The 17,818-nt window shown below is 36.0% G+C and overlaps 1 protein-coding gene across 1 annotated transcript; it reads left to right on the top strand.

The window, feature by feature from the left end:
* Positions 1-2,987: 2,987 nt before the first annotated feature.
* scn2b (sodium channel, voltage-gated, type II, beta) lies at positions 2,988-15,987 on the top strand. The gene is made up of 6 exons (XM_038273173.1): positions 2,988-3,267; positions 13,324-13,484; positions 13,577-13,793; positions 14,890-15,082; positions 15,700-15,750; positions 15,920-15,987. Exons 1-5 carry the CDS (start codon positions 3,171-3,173, stop codon positions 15,707-15,709), a joined length of 678 nt encoding a protein of 225 aa, XP_038129101.1. The 5' UTR covers positions 2,988-3,170; the 3' UTR covers positions 15,710-15,750; positions 15,920-15,987.
* The last annotated feature ends 1,831 nt before the right edge of the window (positions 15,988-17,818 follow it).

Here is a 17,818-nt window from a genome sequence, read left to right as displayed (position 1 = left end):
GCTCTGGAGGCTTTTATCAGAGGAAAAGATGTTTTTGCTCTTCTCCCGACTGGTTTCGACAAGAGTAGCCTGGTTGTTAGTACGTCATATGCTTCGTTGATCTGATTGGTTTATTTGGCCCATCTATCACCAACATAGGCCAATCACCTAACCAGTATTTTCGCCCCTTCCCAAAATTACTTCAACCGAAGGTTTCCGGATGGATATGCGGAGCAAATCCATCTGGCGGAGTCAGGTTAACAGTTTTAGGCATATAGGTCTGATATTAACCAATTTCCAAAAAAAGATTCTCAATGCTTACATATTGTTAATGCATGATTATGAAGGATATTTCTTCAGTATTTAATTTGTGGATTTAATTTTTTGGTCATGAATATCAACTTAAACACTATGATTTTTAACCACAATTATATATTTGAAAGGTACACATACCACAGTTTTCACTACAATTCCCAAACATATTAAACTCCCTCTGTATTAAAGCCTTTTCATTCCATATTAAGTTTTTTTTTATATATATATAATCACAAGATGGGATTTGTGGTTACACATGATCCCAGCTTTACACACTTCGAAGATAAACAACTGAGTGGGCGAATGCTGTCTGTGGTGGGTAATGAAATGGGCAAAATGTGAACCAAATGAAACCATTATGGCCAGACCACAACAATATGTTATCCTTCTGTGTTTCATCCAGGAAGTATGTAAAGGATTAAAGGTTGGGGATGGGCTGTTTAATTTTGTGTTTTACTGCACGCCACCTTGCTTCTGCTTGGTTAGTGTGTTCTTACACAAAGAAGTAGTGCTGCAAATTTTTGTCATTTATATTTTTCACGCTTGTTGTTTACACCTCTATTACTTAACTGAAGTTATCAGGAAAAGTATTTTGAACCTCCATAACTCTGTTTCATCATCTGGAACATCAATGCATAATGGTGCTACCTGTATCTGTTCACATAGTAACATGTGAGCATACCCTTTAACCCATCCATCCTGTTATGGATGGAAAGGAAATCAGCATCCCAGAAATTGTTACGTTTTGGTGTTAAGTCAGAGCAAAAGTAGAATACCATGTTTAGGCTTCTAATTTACACTGTTATTTTTTCCTGTCACACGAGTCCTGTGCTATTATGCTGCAAGGCCAGAGAAGGAGTTATTTCTCCAGAAACAACATAAAAGCCTTATTATATGTATTTGCAAATACACACAAAGTTTAAAAGTTTCATTTTTGGAGACATCTTGGTTGGACTGGCCATATGTACCAAGATTACATTGAAAGGAAATAACTTGCAGACTGGGTAAAAAGTACACCTCTGGAAATAGTTTGCATGATGAGAATAGAACATAAGAATTTGTGTGGAAATGTTAAATAAGAATCTTATGAAAGCATTAACCTGGAGGATATTTTTCTAAATAAATGCTTCTTCCAAAGGATACAGTTCCAGAAAATACTAGAAATGTGGGAGGCTTGATGAATGACATCCAAACTGTTTGTTCCAAGTCAAACGATTAAAAGCAATTTTACAAAATATTAAAATTTATGATTATTTTAATAGTTTTATCGAACTAATATACTAAACTAAAACACACTTATCATTTGTGTCCATCCATTCATTTCTGAAGCACTTTAAATTTTAAGATTTTGATTTGACATAAATGTGAATACTTGAGCCAGCTGCATAACCACAGTTAAAGCTACTTGCTGTTTATCAATAGGTCACAGCAGAATTTTGATAGGTTTTAATGTATGCTATGTTTTTTTTCATTATCATTTAATATATTCCATATTTTAATATGTTAACAAGCATGCACGATATGATCTTGTTTTGTCTGTTATTTATTTTTCAATTGATCTGATCACCTAAGTTATACCATTTAATTTATCATATAATTTTGTGTTAACAAATACAAAACAAAATACGTTCATATATATCCAAAAAAAATAAATAAAAACAATGCACTAGACTTGGTTTCAACGCTTGAAGACGTTTCCCTTCCCATCCAGGAAGCCTTTTCAATTAAAAATGTCTGGAATAGCGTTTAGTTCGAGGTTTTATACAGTAGCCCAACAAAGTCTTGTTTTTGTTTTGAAAACATGCGAATTGGAACAGATGAAGGGGTCCACCCATTTGGAATGGGGGTCGTTTGGCTTCTTTTGTTAGACTACAATACGCAATACCCATCTAAGTGTCTGAAATGTCGGTCATAAAAGGGGATTGTTGGCCTGGCTGAATAGATGTGGTCCTCCGCTCTCCTGTACAGGGGGTGGGGCTGCGATGATAACAGGAAGGGATTAAATCAATAGCTGCATTGTAAGTTTTTGAAAGCTGGAACCTGAGTCCTCCCCCTCTGTTGAAGGTTGTTTTTCTTTATTAACATAGATGGCTTTCTTCACGCCCCTCCCAAACCACCTTTTTTTTTTATCCAACATGTGAACATTCTGGTCCTCAACAGAATGCCCTCTGTCCATAAGGTGAAATTGTACCGCACTGTTTTTCATTGTTTTGGAATGGCTATGACCTGGATGTTTGGGAACCTTCACCACCATATGTTCATATACTTCATACAGTTTTTTATTTTTACAACATTTTTTTAATGGGTAACCTTGTTTTAGGATTAAGTATGTAACTTCACCCAAAATGTCTTTTAACCTTTTTTGACTGGGAGGCTTATAAAAGAAAATACAATAAAGAGTGTTATTTTGCCAAAAAGAAAATAAAAAATAGTATATCTTACAATTAAAAACACTATGAAAAACCATTCAAAATGTTGTTTTGTTTTTTATAAAACAGTCAACACTTCTAAGATGTTGATTTGACATAGATGTAAATACTTGTTTAAAGAGTGTATAGTGTAACACCGAGTTCCAGAAAAGCTCCTCAATTCCTCAAAAATGTGTTTCCAACATCCAGGCAGAGACAGCATCCATCTTAAAATCAGCTCTCTGTTTTCTCTCCTGCTCTACACCAACCAAGCGACCGACATCCATAAGATCAACCGTTGCACGGCTACAGACACTGCCAGCCACGTCCTGCCTCTGAAAAATAAAAAATATTGTGCATTTCCTTTTTTTTTTTTTTTAGCTTTTAAACGTTCGTTCCGTCATCGATCTTTTTTGGTACATCGAGCTCTGTTGAATTAGTTTTTCATAAGCATATAAGAAGACTTTGATGGGAAGGATGAAAATCATGTCTTCGCCCGAACAGGAGAGGAGATGTGGCGTTCAGCTGCTGAGCGCGCTGCTGCTGATGATGCTCTCGCTCTCTGGTAAGACGCAAAAACAGCCAAACCTGCGCGGAACAATTAGCCTGTATGATGCCGTGCAAAAAAACTCTTTTTTCCACTAAAAGCAGTCACTGTGCCACAGAAACACGGCTATGCGGCACCAACAGATGCGTGGGGGCTTGATGTAATATGAAACAATGTAACCAAAATAACCGGTTTTATTTATTTAATTTTATTTTCTTAAGGCCACAATTAAAACCTTATCCTCTCTGGTATCAACTGAGCTGATTTACGTTTGCAGGAAGGGACCCTATAAACATTACACCTTATTTAATCTAAATGAATCAGCATGGCTTTAAACGCGCTTATGATGCAAAGCATACAATTAAGCCTACATGGTCAGTGGCATAATGTTCTATAATGGCAGATCACCGTGAATCAATGATCCAAACCCCTTACATAACATACATCCCTTGTAATATCAAAGTGTATCAACACACTAAACATGCACTATCATATGTAGATATAATTAAGACTGAATGGGACTCTACCCAGATTATTAAGTAATCCACTGATTGACAGAACCATGCTAATAACCACAAAACAACCACTCAACCTATGTAATGTCATACTATCTCTTACTCTTGAAAAATAAAATTAGATTAAAACCACAACATAAACCCACAAACCAACAAAAAATGTAGCTCAATCAGATTTGATTGGCCAGATAACAAGGCACTATAATTAAACTTTATAAACTGCCATTAAAAGCTACTTGCTGGGTTTATTATTCACTAAACATTTTAATAAGCCCTTTGCCCAGTCTATCTTTCAGTCTGATAAACATAAGGTGATAAATGGCTATTTTTTTTTTTCAACCACATTTTAAATGACGTAGATCATATTTTTATAGGGCTGCTCAGTGTGGCAGTGGTTATCCCTACTGCCTTGCAGCAAGAAGGTTCCGGGTTTGATTCCCGGCCTGGGGTCTTTCTGCATGGAGTTTGCATTTTCTCCCTGAGCATGCTTGGGTTCTATCCGGGTACTCTGTCTTCCTCCCACAGTCCAAAAAAATGACTGTTAGGTTAATTGGCTTCTCTAAATTCTCCTTAGGAGTGAGTGCGTGAATGGCTGTTTGCTCTATTTGTCTCTGTGTTGCCCTGCGATGGACTGGTGACCTGTCCAGGGTGAACCCCGCCTCTCGCCTTTAGACAGCTGGAGATAGGTACCAGCAACCCTGTTACCCCACTTGGGATAAGTGTGATAGAAAATGGATGGATGGATATTTCTATAACTTCCTGCTTGATTTTGTGGTCAGGCTTGTAAGTGGAAACATTTTAATTTCAAAAAAGGGAGGAGAAAGCTGACAACACAAAAGTTGCAGAATGTGCTTACGTTAAAAATGTATTCCTCTGCCAAAGTATTAAGCAGTAAAAACATCTCTCCACTGTGAATGTGGATACATAAAGAATGAATTTATTAGGTGAAGTCAATAAAAAGATTACTAAAAAAAAGAAGTCAAGAGAAAAAAAAACTTTGACTTAGAAACAAAAAAAAAAGGCAAGCGTTCTCTTAGCTGAAAAACTTCTACATCAACATACCGTGGTCTTTTAATAATTTTGAAAGGGTAATTTTCACTTCAGTAACCTGCTTAACTCAGTAAATTTATTTCTATTAATTATACCAATTACAATAATGAAAACAGGACCTTTATGATTATATTACATGTGACCAATACGACAATACAGAAATGTGGACCTAACTATGTTTAGTACCTGCTGAAATTAAAATGAATGAAAATTATTGATATTTTCAAGACAGAAAAATAATCATCAGATGAAAACTTTTTATTTCTTTGAGAGTGACTAAGGTTATGTACTTTTTAAAAACAATTTAAAGACTGTTATGTCTCTTCTCTTACATAATCAGCATTAAATGATGACTTGGATCCAGAGATAGAGTAAAGAACTTCTTTACTGTTCATTCAGAACACAAATATCAATCTGCCAAACGTACGTTTAACCTTTAGACCTTGGTATACTAACATTTAGCTCATAAACAAAAAGTAGTGCCAACTTCCTGTTTAAAATATAGGTACACTTTCTATACGGTTTGTATTATATTATATAAGGTTTTTCAAGACACAACAAAGACTGTTTAGTATTTATTTATGTTTCATACTTTCAGTTTTAGTGTTACTTGAAAACAGTTATAAATAGTCTTGGCTAATGAACAATGTGCCATGCAGCTGTATGATTTTAAATTTTTAATCCCTTTAATTTTGCTCAGCAACAGCAAAGTCACAGTTCTTACTAGAAAACACTAGAGGGCAGCATCACAAAGAGATTGGCAGTCAGTAAAAATAATAGCAGCAAGCCATGCAGCAATGATGCACTTCTTAAAGGTCATCGAAGCCTTTTTTTTTTTGCCTTTATGACTAACAATGGGTTATTTCCAAAAAAAAACCTTTTCTATCGTACCTGGAATTGGGAATTTAGATAATGACAGGGAGCATACATTGACAACACCAAGGGCTTTGCATTAAACAGTTATGTGGTGTAGCTTGTATAGGTTTATATATAGAGGGAAACTTACCTTGTATTTCGTTTTCTGTATTTATTAATATCAAATGTTTAAAAAGCAACATAGAGGCCAGGATTACAAAATGACATTGAATTATATGATGGTGCACAATTTTCTGGCTCAGTGGTTTTTCAAACTCGGTCCTCAGGACCCACTGCCCTTGGGGGCCACTGAATACAAACCAACAGCTGTGAGGAACATGACTTAATCCAAACGAATGATTGAAAGCCCTATCTTGCATTATATTCTATAGATACACGTATTGGTACCTCTGTTTAATTGGAGCACTTAGCACATCTATATAACGTGAGGGCAAAAGGATTAAAATTTAGAAATGACTCCGGCACACTGCCCAACTTGCATAAGAAAACATTTATTTGCAACGTTTCAGTAAAATCTGTGTTTACCTGATGAAGGTGTAGTACAGAAGTAAAGAGTTCAGAGATACATGTCTTATTATGTAAGTTACAGTGTGTGTGTGGGAGAACTTTTTGGATTTTCCTTGTTTATTGAAAGAAATCAGCAAAGTAATAATTATAAATAATATAAATTATATAAAAAACATAAACTAATGAAACAGGCCAGGAAAAAAATATGACACCCTTTACTTTTAAGGCAATTCTCGCAAGAACCATGACCTGTGACTCATGCCAAGCTTTCTGGCACTCGGCAGCAAATTTCTCTAAAAAGAAAATCCCTTGATAGTCTTGAGATGTATTATTGAATCGTTTTTGTTTTGTTTTTTTGTTTTTTAAGACAGTATAAAAAAGCTTAAAAAAACTACTTTTTAGAAGTAGTTATTTCTAACCTGCTAGTATGTCAAACTGATACATATCTGTAACCAAGATTATAGAAAAACTTTCAGCCCAATTTTAAGATCTTATTGAGTATGGAGGACCTAGAGAGTTACTGAAAAAGAAAAACAGTCTTTCCAAATGTAACATTTAAATTGTGCATTTTGAAATCTAAATTCAAAAGCATTTTCTAATTGCACATTCTAAATTGGATTATTAAAAAAGTGTAAATGTTATGTATTAATCCATAATTAAACACTAAACTTTGTAAATGCATTTTCAAATCCTATTTATAGATACTAATGGATACCCAGGGATGGTTACATCTGAGGAGCAACAGTGATTGACTAAACTGTTTTTCAGTGTGCTCAGGGATGAAGATGTTTTAAGGTGTCTATCAAAAAGTTGATTAGAAACAGCTTCTGAAGCCACATATCTACAAATACAAAAGGTATAACCTTGTTTCGTTTTTCTAATGTCAGACACTAATCCTGATCCTAAACATGTTTTGGTGCATTAAAACACAAGCAAACTTGATAGCATATAAGAAACCTATCTACTTAACAGTGTAAGCTGAATTGTGTACACAACAGGTTTAAAATTTTTAGCATTTTTGCCTTCCTGAACATGCAGAATTTATATTGGTGACAATAACCTGAAAAATCCTGGGAGGAGGATATGCATATGTAGATATTAACCTCCCCAAAATTTGATTCATCAAACCGAAAAACAATTGCAGGGGCAGTTTATGAATCATTATTTAACCCACTCAGGTATTTGAGCGTTGGGTGCAAGCTAACACATGGAAATATGCGGTCATTGTGATTATTAAGGAGTCTTTGGTAAAATAATACCCAAAAGAGAGAGAGTCTATGAACATGTTCATTTCAGGCTCATATTAGGACTATTAGAAATAATGCATTATTAAACCATTATGAAAATCTTCAGGACATCTTCATTTTGGAATCTTCGAAAAAAATGTCCCTTAATGTATGTTAACATCAGAAAGCTAAAAGAAAAGAACAAAACACCCGAATCTCTTGCTTGTTATTTTGGGTTTTATCAAAAGTGAAAAGGTTGGCAGCCTTAAGGAGTAAAATTTTAGTCTGACCTTAAAGTGGAAGTGTTGAGTTGTATTTAATGTCAAAAGTATAAAGAGATAAAGTGTTTGGTGTTTTTTTTTTTTTTTACAATGTATGTAACTGTATGCCAAAGGTCCTTTCTAAAGTATCAGTGCAGCAAGCCATGCTTCACATACATTTGACCTTCAAAAATATAAAGTAGAGCATAGAGTGAAAATAGTGTTTGGCTAAGATATGTAAGACAAATCCAGTCCTAATGAATTAAATGCAATTGAGAGTATTTGATCAATAATGTGTTATCTACAATGCTACTGATATAACTACCCTTTGCAGAAGTAGTTTGCTCTGTTCAGTCTTGGTACACATCACTGCAACCCACCCAGGCTGTGCAAATTTCAAAAGTGATGATGCACCTTATTGCAGCAATCCTTGTGTGTATTTGCTTCAAACATGTCAGCCAGCTGTTTCTGCAGAGCATCCGTCATTACTACATTGGATCTAAAGAGCAGCCAGTCAGCTAATGCTAACATAATTTAGCTGCTGTGGGTTTGTAAGCACTGCAATAGATGGTTTAAAGGAAGTTGCAGGTTGACTTTCACACTCCCCTGAATAGATTATTTGGTCCCTGGTTAAAATGTATTTTCAAAACTTCTTTTTTGTCATTAACACAGCAGTGAACCCTTCGTAATTTGATTGGTAAATAGGTCTACCTATGAATCTTATTGGAAGAGAATATTATCAGCATGCACTTCAGTTAAAGTGAAAAGAGTTAAGCTATCATGAGTTAAGTTGGGGACAAGCTGAAGTAGACTAATTGGTCTGGCATCCAGTTTCCCTATAAACTAATACTGGTTTAAGATCCGATGGTATTCTGTGTCTTTTTTTATCAAAAGTCTAGAAATAAATGAAGGTGTTTATGCTGGTGAAGATTCTCAGTTATCCAGGTCATAGTCATTCCAAAAAAGTAAAAAAAAAAATAAATAAATCCACTGGATTTTATTTCCAAGTTTGACGCCATTTTGCTTCCCATCCAGGGAGCATTTTCAATTCAAAATGTCAGACTTAGTGTCCGGCATAGACCAGTATCGAGTATTGCAGGCTAACATTAAACCCAAATGAATCCTCATTCCTAAGGGGCGGGCCCCTTTTTCAGGTTCAATTTGCATGTTTTCTGAGCTCTATAAAGCTTCGAACCCAATGCTAATTCTGACATTTTGAATTGAAAAAGCTTCCTGAATGGGAAGCAACACATCTTCAAACTTTGAAACAAAGTCCAGTTTATTGATTTTTTTTATTTTCTGGAATGCCTGAAGTTATGTTTTTTTTTATCCCGATTTTGACCTTTCAAGGTTAATTGGAATGTATGGGGCTCAAAATTTGCTTATTGAAATAAAAAAAAACATATTTACCAGTTTTATCACTTACAGTGAAAATGATATGAAGAATCCTGATCTAAAAGACAATGAAATGCGCTTGCCTGGGCATTTTCATCTCCAAAAAAAGATTTTTTCCGATACCTACAGTTGCGTTCCTTTTTGTCTACACACAGGGACTGGGAAAGACTCCTAAACCCCACGCCAATAGACCAATTACTAATTCAACTCCACAAAGGTGAAGGGGATAAGAGGCTGATCAAAAAATTATATAAGATATTTTTGACCATAAACAGTATAGTGGACCCATTTGGACAAAACAAAGATGGGAGGCAGAGATGGCCAAAAGTATTTCTGATGATGTGGGGGAAGAAGTCTGGAATGAGGCACATCAAGTTACAAGCTCAAATAAATGGCGGAATATAAATGGAAAATTATCAGCAGATATTTCATGCACCAGACATAGTAGCTAAGATGGATCCTAAAGTATCAAGTTTGTGTTGGTGAAACTGTGGCTCTGCATTCCCCAGTCATAGACACATGTTCTGGTCATGCCCCAAATTGCTAAACTTTTGGGATGATCTTTCAGGAGGTTATCTAAGGATGTAACTGTTGCAATACTCAGTATTTTTCCAGTTGGGCTGCAAGGATAAGCCAAATCAGATCTCTTAAATGTTCTCTTACAGCAGCCCTGAAATGCATCATAATGAAGTGGAAGCAACCAGAGCCGCCTTCCTATAACTCATGGGTCCAAATTGTAAGGGAATTATACCAAATTGAAAAGATAAAGTACTCGTTAAGACTTCAAAAAGACATGTCAGCAAATGCTGGGGTCCTGTGGAAGATTTACTCAAGTAAACAAGTCTTACAACTCAAATTTTATTTTATTTCTTCTAGATTATGTTTCATAGTACTGCCATCTGAGGTGAATTATTGTGCTAGGTTTGTATAGTGGAGTTGAGACCACAATTGTGATGCTGAAACTGTAAAATGTCATACTGGGACAGTTAATCTATGGTACAATTTCACACTGTAAAAAACTGTTGTCATTGTATGTTGTGTATTTGCTCTGTCTTCAAATCAATAACATGTAAGTTCTTAAAAAAAAAAAAAAAAAAAAAAAAAAGAAATGCGCTTGCCCTGTCTTCTCACACATTTGAACACATTAAGGTAAGTGAAAGCAATAGAAATGGGGAAACTTCTTTAAAGTTAGGATTGTAATGGATTGTGTTAGTGTCTGTGTGTGTGTGGTTTTTGGAGTGGGCTTAGAAAGTGGATCTCTCAGGAAAGGAGGTGGGATGGAGCAAGAAAGGTGGACAAAGTTGGGAGAGCAAAGAGGGAGAGGCAGAGGGAGGGAGGAGCCACGTGAGGGTGCTTCACTGCAGTATTTCATCTGTTAGGCAGTCTCTGCATTTGCCTCTCTTTTTTACTAGCCACATGACTGCTGAGTCAGCAGGAACAGTAGTCTGTACAAAAATGTTTCTCTCGTTGTATAGCTGAGCTAGACTGTCTGTAGCAAGGGAATATATGTTTGTAATGCCAACAGATGTGTTTACTTTAATTCATCTCTGTGAAGTGTATATACATATTGGTTAATTTGCAAGGATGACATTGACATTGCACACTAACAAAGGTGAGCTAATTGCAGCTGATGCAGACTGGAGAGAATGGTAGATGTGTGTTTTAGAAAACACTTGAAGTGTGCATATATATACTGTACATATATATATACAGGTGCTGGTCATAAAATTAGAATATCATGAAAAAGTAGATTGATTTCAGTAATTCCATTTAAAAAGTGAAACTTGTATATTATATTCATACATTACATACAAACTCATATATTTCAGATGTTTATTTTGTTTAATTTTGATGATTACAAATGACAACAAATGAAAATCTCAAATTCATCATATCAGAAAATTAGAATATTGTGAAAAGGTTCAAAATTGATGGCCCCTGGTGCCACACTCTAATCAGCTAATTAACTCAAACCACCTGCAAAAGCCTTTAAATGGTCTTTCAGTCTAGTTCTATAGGCTACACAATCATGGGGAAGACTGCTGACTTGACAGTTGTCCAAAAGACGACCATCGACACCTTGCACAAGGAGGGCAAGACACAAAAGGTCATCGCTAAAGAGGCTGGCTGTTCACAGAGCTCAGTGTCCAAGCACATTAATAGAGAGGCGAAGGGAAGGAAAAGATGTGGTCGAAAAAAGTGTACAAGCAAGAGAGATAACCGCACCCTGGAGAGGATTGTGAAACAAAACCCATTCAAAAATGTGGGGGAGATTCACAAAGAGTGGACTGCAGCTGGAGTGAGTGCTTCAAGAACCACCACACACAGACGTATGAAAGACATGGGTTTCTGCTGTCGCATTCCTTGTGTCAAGCCACTCTTGAACCACAGACAGCGTCAGAAGCGTCTTGCCTGGGCTAAAGAGAAACAGGACTGGACTGCTGGTGAGTGGTCCAAAGTCATGTTCTCTGATGAAAGTAAATTTTGCATTTCCTTTGGAAATCAAGGTCCCAGAGTCTGGAGGAAAAGAAGAGAGGCACTTCATCCACGTTGCTTGAAGTCCAGTGTAAAGTTTCCACAGTCAGTGATGGTTTGGGGTGCCATGTCATCTGCTGGTGTTGGTCCATTGTGTTTTCTGAGGTCCAGGGTCAACGCAGCCACATACCAGGAAGTTTTAGAGCACTTCATGCTTCCTGCAGCTGACCAACTTTTTGGAGATGCAGATTTCATTTTCCAACAGGACTTGGCACCTGCACACAGTGCCAAAGCTACCAGTACCTGGTTGAAGGACCATGGTATCCCTATTCTTAATTGGCCAGCAAACTCTCCTGACCTTAACCCCATAGAAAATCTATGGGGTATTGTGAAGAAGAAGATGCAATACACCAGACCCAACAATTCAGAAGAGCTAAAAGCCACTATTAGAGCAACCTGGGCTATCATAACACCTGAGCAGTGCCACAGACTGATCGACTCCATGCCACGCCGCATTGCTGCAGTAATACAGGCCAAAGGAGGCCCAACTAAATACTGAGTGCTGTACATGCTCATACTTTTCATGTTCATACTTTTCAGTTGGCCAACATTTCTATAAATCCTTTGTTTTTATTGGTCTTCAGTAATATTCTAATTTTCTGATATGATGAATTTGAGATTTTCATTTGTTGTCATTTGTAATCATCAAAATTAAACAAAATAAACATCTGAAATATATGAGTTTGTATGTAATGTATGAATATAATATACAAGTTTCACTTTTTAAATGGAATTACTGAAATCAATCTACTTTTTCATGATATTCTAATTTTATGACCAGCACCTGTATGAGAGAGTGTGTGAGAGAGAGAAGGGATAGGGTAAGTAAAAGGGTTTGTGTGTGAGTGTGTGGTGCAGAGATGCAGGCCTATGGAGTGTTGCAGCAGCTGTGGGAAGGGAGCCAGAAACACTTGACTGCAGAGGAAAGATTGGTGCAGAGTCCCATCACACACACAAACAACACAGCTGAGAGAGGATATGGACCCTAGTTGGAGGTTGGGGGGCTGTATAGAGACAGTAAGGGTAGTTATTCCTGGTAGTTCAACATTCTTAGTTTATTTTAATTATCACGTGTAATAAATTGAAAGTTAGACATGTAGGTCGCAAAATCAAGTTAGTTACAATGCTTAATTATTTATTAAATTGCTTCATATCCTAAAGACAAAAAAGCACTTTATTTTCTACTACTACTTGAAGCTTTTCTGGATACTTTAGTTAGGATATTGGTTAATCCATTTAAACAGTTATTTTTGTTTCATCCTATAACTTGTGTTCCTGCCCATATTGATCATAAAGACTTAATCCCTTCATCTCATCCCGTTACACAGCTCAGAAAACAATTTCCTCAGGATAAAAAAAATTTATTCCACCCTTCCTACTATCAGTCTTGGACTGCAACTTTCGTTTGAAGAGAGAGGAATTACTCAACTAATGGGAGTTTGAATAAGGAGAAAATACAAAGACAAACATCCTTCTAAATTGAAGCTTCTTTGTTAGGCTTTTATTTAATAGGTATTTTAACTGTTTGTCCATATTGTATTACAATTTTTAGTGATTGTAAGACACATAGTTAATTGTTTAGAGGGATAGCCATTTGTACATGGTTGTTAATAGCATGCATCTCAAAGGGTACCTTGCCTTAAAGAAATATTTTACTATGATGAGCTTAGTTAATCTTGTTTTTTTCTGGTGTTTTGTGTTTCTAAACAGGTTGTTCAAGCATGGATGTGATAGTGCCCAGTTACATCAATGCACTCAATGGAACAACTGTCATAATCCCCTGTACCTTCACTTCCTGCTATAAAATTGACCTCACAAAGTTTGCTATGAATTGGACGTATCAAGAGAGCCTGAACAGCACAGAGGAGAAGGTAAGCTTACTAATCCTTAAACAGGTTAAAACCAGGAATAATCAGCTTTACAGTTTTAACCCAGATTTAAGCTTTGCTTTCTCCCTCCGTAGTTCATGACTTATGATAAGAAAAAAGGAATGCAACCAGTGCCGTTGAACCGCTTCGGAGATAGGGTGGAGTTTTCTGGGACCTTGGATAAAAACGACTTATCAATCAAGCTAACGGATGTTCAACTGGAGGATGAGGGGATTTACAATTGTTACGTGAGGAACCCTCCGGATCGCATCCAAGGACATGGTGTCATTAAATTCAGTGTGGTCACAGAACGTAAGATTTTAAAAATTCTTCGGCCCACACAAAAAGCATTACCCTCTTCTACTATATTTCCCAAGGCTTTAATCTAACGCCACTGAAATACAGTGGGAGAGGCTTACATCTCCAGCAATTATAAATAGTTTAAACAGATATTGAGACTAGATGGCAATAGAAAAAAATTATTTTTGCTACACATTTGTTTACATTTTATGGCTATTGTTTCAACATCTGGTCACAATTAGAAGATTTTTTTTTTCCTTTGGATTCATTTTTAAGAACATTGTCTTTACACATATCCCGTTTTAGACCAACAGTGGAGTATTGACTCCTGGTTTTAAACCTTTGCTTTCTTTTAGGAGATACTATTAAAAGATCTGCAGGAAATGTACAGGGTTAGAGGAAAACTTATTGTACTCTGCAAGAATGGTAACACTAAATTATTTGAACAAGTTGGATAAATGCATGTCAATTTACTGTGAATTTCAATTATTTCTGAAGAACTTAATTTTTACAATAATGTGGAAATAGTATTGTGGTCCTCCTTTAACTTTCTTCTAAATTCTGCTAAATTGACAGGTTAATAGCGATTACATAAACAAGGTATATTCAGTTTTAAAATGATAAACTCATTTGAGTCATCAAAGCCAACAGAACGCCCCTGACCCTAAAATCTATTTATATGGCCCAATAAATCGACAATAATCAATGTTGTTGGGTTGTTTTATCAGTAGGCTTTGCTCCTGGAATCAAATCTACAAACAGATCATGTATAAAAAAATTGTGAATTAATTTTCATAAAATATCAATCTAGGTAACAAACGTAGTGGGTGAATGTTGGTGTGTGTTTTTCTTAGACTGTTGGGATCTACTTGTGATGAGCTAGCGTTTTACTTATTAATGACCAACAAGAGGTTGAACTTAGCTTTACTCTCGCTCATCCACACACACACACCCACACACACCGGTACTCACATCAACCCACATCATACACAGGCTAACTCAGCAGCACTTTCTTTTCACTTGTTTAATCAGAGCTTTTAGCGAGCACTGCACTTGATTCCATTTTCTGTCTACCTCAAAAGTTAACTCTCTCCTCTCCTCCCTCTAGTTCCCCCTCCAAGAGATTCAACCATTGCTGTTGCTATTGGGGCATCAGTGGGAGGAGCTTTGGCTCTTCTGATCCTCTCAATGGTGGTTGTGAAATGTCTTCGTCGACATCGAAAGCAAGAACTGATTTCAGAGGAAAAGATGGAGGAGGAGGGAAAGCTCGAGCCTGAAGCTGTTGCAGAAGAGGGAACAAAGTAAGAAAATCTGGATATAACATTTCAATTTATAAACTAAAGCAGTTTAATTTTAATAAAAAAATATTTTTTTTCAAGCCATTTCTGGCCATGACATGACCTAATCCTTCTGGATTTGTTACTACTAAACATGTAATTACAGGTTTGTGCACATTAGGTTTGAAGATTTTTGTTATAAAGTGACCAAGTTTAAAGTTTATTTTCAGCTGTTTCTAAAGATGCCATAGTCCTATACTTTCCAAACAAAACATAAACCCTAAAAGTTAGACTTGGCCAGACTTATTTGACCTCAAGATTCCTTAAAACAACTTTTCTGCTACTCTAAGCAACCAATAGGCTTCCTTGTCCCGTTGGGTTGCGTGTAGCCCAATAAAAGGAGCAGTTTTAGCAGTTGGAAACATTATGAATAAATTGAATCCATTTATATGTTAACATTTTCAATCTTTTTCCCATTCTGAAGACAGTAGGAGAGTTCTTTTTTTTTTTTTTTTACATTTGCCCTTGGGTCTACAAATATGTTATATAATTTAGTTTTTCTTATACAGGGGCATTTAGAAGAGTGCTTTGAACATAGCACATTGCTGTTGAAAATTTATATTTTGCTTTTCTTTTTTTAGATTACCATAGTAACCTAAACCAGCATCTATGGATCATCATCTCCATCCATGGTAAATAAATGGAATGAATCATCATATACATATTGTAGATTTGTTTCTTGTTGTGTTTTGTATTTGTTTGATGTAATCTTGGTTTTGATTTCAGAAGGTGCACCAAATTCTTGTACACAAAATTAGTGATTGTCAAAATCACATAATTTTTTCCTCTGTTCTCTTACAGAAATGTGCACCCCCTCCTTCAGATGCTATAGTATCCACTGCGCAAATCATCACTGACCAAATGGGTCCAATGCACCGAGGGAAATATTGTTTGTATGAATGTATCGATGTACATGTGGATATTCATCCATCCCCACCAGAAATGGTCGCTTTTAGATTTTTTTTTTTTTTTTCTTTAACAAATCAGGGAATTTGTTCATTTTAATCTCCAGATTGGATCAATAAGAATACGCATTCTTGCCATGTCCAAGTTTACAAGGTAGTACCCAGCAAGTTTGCTTGGTAGAATAACCTTAAATGATTAGCCATATTTTTATTTTACACCCAATATCTCTAAACAATAATATTGTTATTGAACAATATATATTGTTAAATATATATTGCAATTTTTATAAATTAGATACAGTGGTGCAAAACTCCAACCATTAGATGATGGCAAAGTGCTTCCAGTATGATTTTTTTTGTATGTGTAGAATATGAATCAACAGGCATTAGTGATATCCATGCAGCATTTTGGCTATTGGGTAGTTCAAGGCAAATAAAAGTGTATATTAAGTTAAAAGCTGTTAAAAACCGAAAAACAATTAAATGGCAAATCTACAGGGAAGTTATTAGTAATGATCCCAATGAACAGAACTATATCTTATGCTTTTAATAGTTAACAGCTATAAGCATTGCCAGAGGCATTATGTTAAAAGGTGAAGGACACATTCAAACAAATGAAGAACAACAGTTTATCGAATATTGATAATTTTTTCAAAGTGCTTCATAAAAAATAGGCATTTACAAAGCAGGCTACAATTTTTGGTGGTAAAAATGTCAGCTTAAGTCATCATAGACGGTTTTTAAACAAACTTTTTAGATCTAATAATTTTTTTTAGGAAAACAGGATGAAAATTAAAAGCAATTACATTTCTGTAAATTTATTAATGTCTGGGAAATAGGCTGGTGAAGAAAAAACTTTAACATAGATCCAATTCTTCCTTCACTGTTTTTAACACTGCCTTTTTTTTTTTTTTTTACCAGAGTTCACTCCTAGTCATAGCTAATGCAGTTAGGAGATATGTAACATCCATAATGGCAGCTGATCAGCAGCTTTTTAAAGCAACACTGAGTATGTTTTAACTCAAGTATTAGCTTCATTTAAGATGCATCTAATGATATTGCAGATCAATTTACAGTTCTTGGCAAATTTCGATGCTCTGCCCTTCTCAAAAACGTGCCTTTGCAACTTGAGATGGTCTGATCTGTCAGTAAATGAGTCAGCAGCAACAGCAGTCTGAGCTCCCCCTAAACATGAGAGCTAGTCCTTAAAAAATTTTTATTAGGCTCAAAACGGATATGACTCTTACCTGATCAGACATATTTTTGGTTCAATGTATGTAGGATTTAATCTAGAGGGGTAAATTTGACCTTGTCATCACAAGTAACTGGATGACTTCTCAATATGTTTGCCCAATGTGGTCTGCTATCAGATTCCAGAACGTGGAGGGAGGTTGTTTGCTTTCGCAACAGGGCAGAGTTGCCAGTTCATTTTGTGGTTGCTAAACCTTAACCTGGCAAACCAGATTGATAATGTGTTGCACTAAGTTTTAGTTCGACACATTATCCACCTGGGACTGCTGCCATCAAATCAGGGAAAGGGATGACATTCAGCAGAACCTTCTGAGCGGATTAGTTAAAGCTAAATTCAGTGATAATAATGGAAAAATCTGAAATTCATACGAAACAGTGGTGATAGCAGCAGCTACATGTAGGTCCTCCTGCCCTGCCATGTTGTTTTTGCTTCGGCTCAAGGCTCGGCAGCTTCTACTTTTGTCACAGCTATAAGTCCTGCTTTCAACCATAATATTTGATCTGCAAATTGTTTTTGGATCAATTTCAAACAGTTGAAGTGGGA

Source organism: Cyprinodon tularosa, unplaced genomic scaffold (genome assembly GCF_016077235.1).
Source record: "Cyprinodon tularosa strain WSP-4 unplaced genomic scaffold, ASM1607723v1 ctg86, whole genome shotgun sequence".
NCBI classification, from domain to species: domain Eukaryota; kingdom Metazoa; phylum Chordata; class Actinopteri; order Cyprinodontiformes; family Cyprinodontidae; genus Cyprinodon; species Cyprinodon tularosa.
This window is presented reverse-complemented; position numbering and strand designations above follow the sequence as displayed.

Coding starts and splice junctions, on each gene's coding strand:
- scn2b (XM_038273173.1), top strand. CDS start 3,171: ATGGGAAGGATGAAAATCATGTCTTCGCCCGAACAGGAGAGGAGATGT. Junction 3,268..13,323: donor GATGATGCTCTCGCTCTCTG/GTAAGACGCAAA, acceptor GTTTCTAAACAG/GTTGTTCAAGCATGGATGTG. Junction 13,794..14,889: donor ATTCAGTGTGGTCACAGAAC/GTAAGATTTTAA, acceptor TCCTCCCTCTAG/TTCCCCCTCCAAGAGATTCA.